Source organism: Microtus ochrogaster, chromosome 8, assembly GCF_000317375.1.
Source record: "Microtus ochrogaster isolate Prairie Vole_2 chromosome 8, MicOch1.0, whole genome shotgun sequence".
In the NCBI taxonomy this organism is placed as follows: Eukaryota; Metazoa; Chordata; class Mammalia; order Rodentia; family Cricetidae; genus Microtus; species Microtus ochrogaster.
In genome coordinates, this window is record NC_022015.1 from 15,597,902 (window position 1) to 15,602,207 (window position 4,306).

At 43.7% G+C, this 4,306-nt stretch overlaps 1 protein-coding gene across 1 annotated transcript in view; it reads left to right on the plus strand.

The window, feature by feature from the left end:
• Positions 1-4,306, plus strand: part of Dnah3 (dynein axonemal heavy chain 3) — a 162,490-nt gene that overhangs the window by 71,582 nt on the left and 86,602 nt on the right. Inside the window, exons 33-34 of the mRNA XM_026781152.1 lie at positions 1,869-2,088; positions 2,971-3,105. Coding sequence (XP_026636953.1) covers positions 1,869-2,088; positions 2,971-3,105 — 355 coding nt within the window. The remainder of the gene's footprint in view (positions 1-1,868; positions 2,089-2,970; positions 3,106-4,306) is intronic.

Sequence of the window (4,306 nt, forward strand, 5' to 3'; positions counted from 1 at the left end):
TCCTTTCCTTCTTCTTTTCTTACTGCTTGATCTTTTCTTCTCAGACCTCTCCTCCTATTTACTCTCTCTCCTGACAGCCCCGCCTATTCTGTCTCCTGCCTACCTATTGGCCATTCAGCTCTTTATTAGAACAATCGGGAGTTTTAGGCAGGCAGAGTAACACAGCTTCACAGAGTTAAACAAATGAAACATAAAAAAATGCAACACATCTTTGCATCCTTAAACAAACATTCCACAGTGTAAACAAATTAACATACCTTTAACTAATGTTCTACAACACTCAAGAAACTTGATTTTGCTGATTTGAGAACATATTGCCCTGATTTTGGTCCTGACCCCATTCCTGACAGAGAAAAGGCCCAAGTGTCCATGAAAGGGGCTCTTCTCTGCTATACACATCCAAACACTGTAAAAACAGTAGCCGCTCATGTCCTTCCCAGCACTCACAATAACACATTTACCCCATATTACTAAAGGGCTTAAAACAAGACTATAAACGTGAAATGATTCCAAAGCTGCAGGAAAAAATGTAGTATTTTTTAATGAATTTAACATTTTAGTTAAATTGTTAGCAATATAACATTTATTTCTCCAATTAATGGTGTTATTTCTGATTCAAGCAACTCCCAGTTTTCCAAAACACAAAGTAATTAGTGTCTTTATCTGTGTTTGTATATACTCAAAACAGCACACATTATAAAATGGCTTATATTGACCAACCCAAATTTTAATTTTTTTTTGTTTTGTTTTGTGTTTTAGGTTGGGTTTTGTGGGCTTTTTTTCTATTTTGTTTGGTTTGGTTGTGGTTGTTGTTTTACCTTGTCTTTCCTGTAATCAATAGATTTTGTTGCTGCAATAAATATCTCTTCAGGGGAATGTATAAGTGTTCCTTGTTTGTAACCTAAAAGAATTTTTCACAGAATATATTACCTTTCCTTGGCAAGAGGTGTCCTCTGAGCAATAGGGTTATTTTTTCTCTATGGTGGCCCTGGATCACATTGGTTTGACTATTCAGCCCTCCGTCTACTGAAGCTCTGTGCTAAGGTGTGAACACTATGAGATCTTTGTTTTCTAAAGGGAATCGTCACAAGAGCAATATACCCAAGCGTATTAGTCAGGCCAACCGTGACAGCTGGGTCCCAATGGTGTAGCATAACAAATGTTTGCTTCATCCTCACTCAGAATCCCAAATAGACATTTTTGGTCAGGACATTGCTCCTCAATGGGTGAGTCAGGAACATGGGATACTTACAGCATGGCTTCAACGTGTGGCATGGGATGTCTCGAGGAGGAGATTTTGATGGGCCAGCCTGGACCTGATATATGTCACTTGTTCCCCCAGCGCTGGCTAGAAGACATTCTTCTGGCCTCCTCTAGCTATAGAACAGTCTGAGAAATGTGCTTCTCAGCCATGTATCCAGAAAGACTAAGAAGTAGACATACATGCATAATATGATGTATATATTACACTTTAGAGTTAGCTTGTTTGAATTAAAAAACAAACCAGATATCACACAGTACTGTCATGTCACAGACGTGGGAAAGGTAACCATCCCCCCAGTAAACCTTACTCTCACCCTTCAGGGATTGACACAGTTAATAGTTCAATGTATGATTTCAAACTCATGTGTGCGCCTGCATACGTACACATGCATTCCCACACAAAGCGTATAATGTGACTTCACTTAGGGTGTATGTTGGATATATGTGCTTGCTTGCTTTCATTCTATGTTTGAAAGAGAGCTGTGTTTCCTTAGTTCACTATGGTGGTTCTGGTAAAAAAAGCCTTGCTCACTAAATCCATGGGCAAGCCTGACATCTGAAGGAGCGGCCCCGAGGACTGAGGACTTGTCTTTGCCCTTGCACAGTCTTGCCCAGAAGATTGTCGCCACCTACCGCCTGTGCTCCGAGCAGCTGTCATCCCAGCATCACTATGACTATGGCATGCGGGCTGTCAAGTCTGTGCTCACAGCTGCAGGCAATCTGAAGCTTAAGTACCCCGAGGAGAACGAAAGTGTTTTGCTGCTCCGGGCCTTGCTGGATGTCAACCTGGCCAAGTTCCTGGCTCAAGATGTCCCCCTGTTTCAGGTACACTGTCTTGGGGCTTTGACCAAGGACTCAGGCTCAATTTTGGAGAATGAAATAGTTTTGAAAGCACCGCCCCACATCTTCCACCTCTTGACACCCTTTCTCATTCCAGCCATCCCACTTTTGAGCACACGCATGCGCACGTGAGTGCACACGCGTGTGAGAGCATGCAGAGACTTAGAGGTTCGCCTCAGGTGCCATCGTCTATTGCTCTCCATCTTTTCCTTGTTAAGACAGATTCTCACTGTGGAGCTCTGGCTGGCCTGGAACTCACTGTGTAGTTCTCTTTGAACCCGGAGCACACCGAATCAGCTAGCTTGTCTGGCTAGTAAGCCCCAAGGCCCCACCAACCTCTGCCATCTTAGAGTTGAAATTACTGGCACATCACCACACCCAGCTATTTACAGGGGTGTTCAGGATCCAAACCAGGCCTGAATGCTTGCTTGGGAAGCCCTTAGTGCCCGAGACTTCTCCCCATCCTATTGCGCCTTTTGTCCAGCCCTCTATGTGTTAATAATAGAAGAAAAAAAAAGCAAAAATTCCCTATTTAGTTACAAATTTAATAGAAATCTTTTCACAGTTTGCTTTGGATCTGGGTCATGGCTTTTTTCTAATGGAATAGGTTTCTTTTATAACTCATGTAAGGCCTTTTCCTTATCAGGCTACGAGCCCATCTTGTTAGTCTATGGCACGACTAGAAAATAGCCCTATGGACCTAGTAAATCTTCTCTGGTTTCTAAAATCGGGAAATCATGACTCATAGATGGCATTTTCAGTCCAGGAAGAAACAAACTTTGCAAATTCTCTAGCATTTCTCCAGTTTGTGAGCTCACCTATCTCTACCCCCCCCCCATCCCTTTCTCTTGAATTCTTGTTTGACAGGGAATTATCTCAGATCTGTTTCCTGGAGTTGTTCTTCCAAAGCCAGACTATGAAGTTTTCCTGGAAGCCCTGAACAACAACATCAAAAAGATGAAACTTCAGCCAGTGCCTTGGTTTATTGGGAAGATCATCCAGGTTGGTTCCGTGTGCCCAAGTGGGACTGTACCTATGGTCCACTGGAGTCAGGACTGGGAAAGAGCTAGGGCAGATGTAAGATGGACCAATAGCAGCCATAAAGGCCTGAGTAGAAGGAGAGCTCAAAGACCCACACGACAGTCTGTCATACCTTTAGCCTTTTGTTACAACCCAGTGTTTTACCTAGGCATGTGAAGGTATGCATGTTTAATTCCTAGGTGGACAGCCTGGGCTACAATAGTGAGCCTGTCTCTATCTCAAAGCAATAAAAACAACAAAACAACATAAAACAAACGCCAACACTTTTCCCATGGCCATCTTCTTGAGGAAATGCCTGTGGGAACACTGAATTTTTTTGTTACTCCGGACTCACAATTCCAACTCAGACTGCCTTAGCCTCTAAAATGGGATTTACTCACCCTACCCTCTCCAAGTAGCTCCATAAATGTTCAATGCTGGGGCTGGGGAGGTGATTTTGCGGGTGAAGGGCTTCTTCACAATCTAAGGACCAGAGTTCTGTTCCTCAGCACCTGTGTGGAAGACAGATCCGGCAGCAAAATCTATAGCGTCAACAGCGGTGGGGAGCTGGTAGAGATGGGTGGACCTTGGAACCACTGGCAGCTATCTATCTGAATAAGGGAGCTCCCGGTTCCCAAGGACACCCCAAAATAGTGGAGAACAATAGAAGACACAATTTCAGTCTCTGGCATCCATATACGTGTCCACACACATCTACAAATGCATACATCATGCACACACCAAAGTCTCAACATCTGGATGGCTCTGATTATGTCACATGACCAATATGGAAGCCTAGACCACAACCAACTAGAGATGAAGTCAGCCCCACCCTGTCACATTACTAGGACTGTACTATCAGTAGGCCACAGACTGGATGCGACACAGACTCTCCTCAACCCTGACCTGCGGAGCCTTCATGAAGCTTCATGCTAGTCCTGGTGTTCCCTTCTGGGACCACTCTCTGCATAAAACTGACTTATAACTTGTAATAATAAATTCAGTGAAATACGGCCCAAACACTTCCTTTGCTGATTCATGGACCAGAGTCACAGAGACCACAAATACCATCTAATCTAGACCACACATGAGCCCTGAGGTCCATAGAGGAACTGGATTTGGTATTAATGTAGACCCAGGTTGAAATCTCACCCCTGTGGGATCTGAGGCAAATTATCTTACT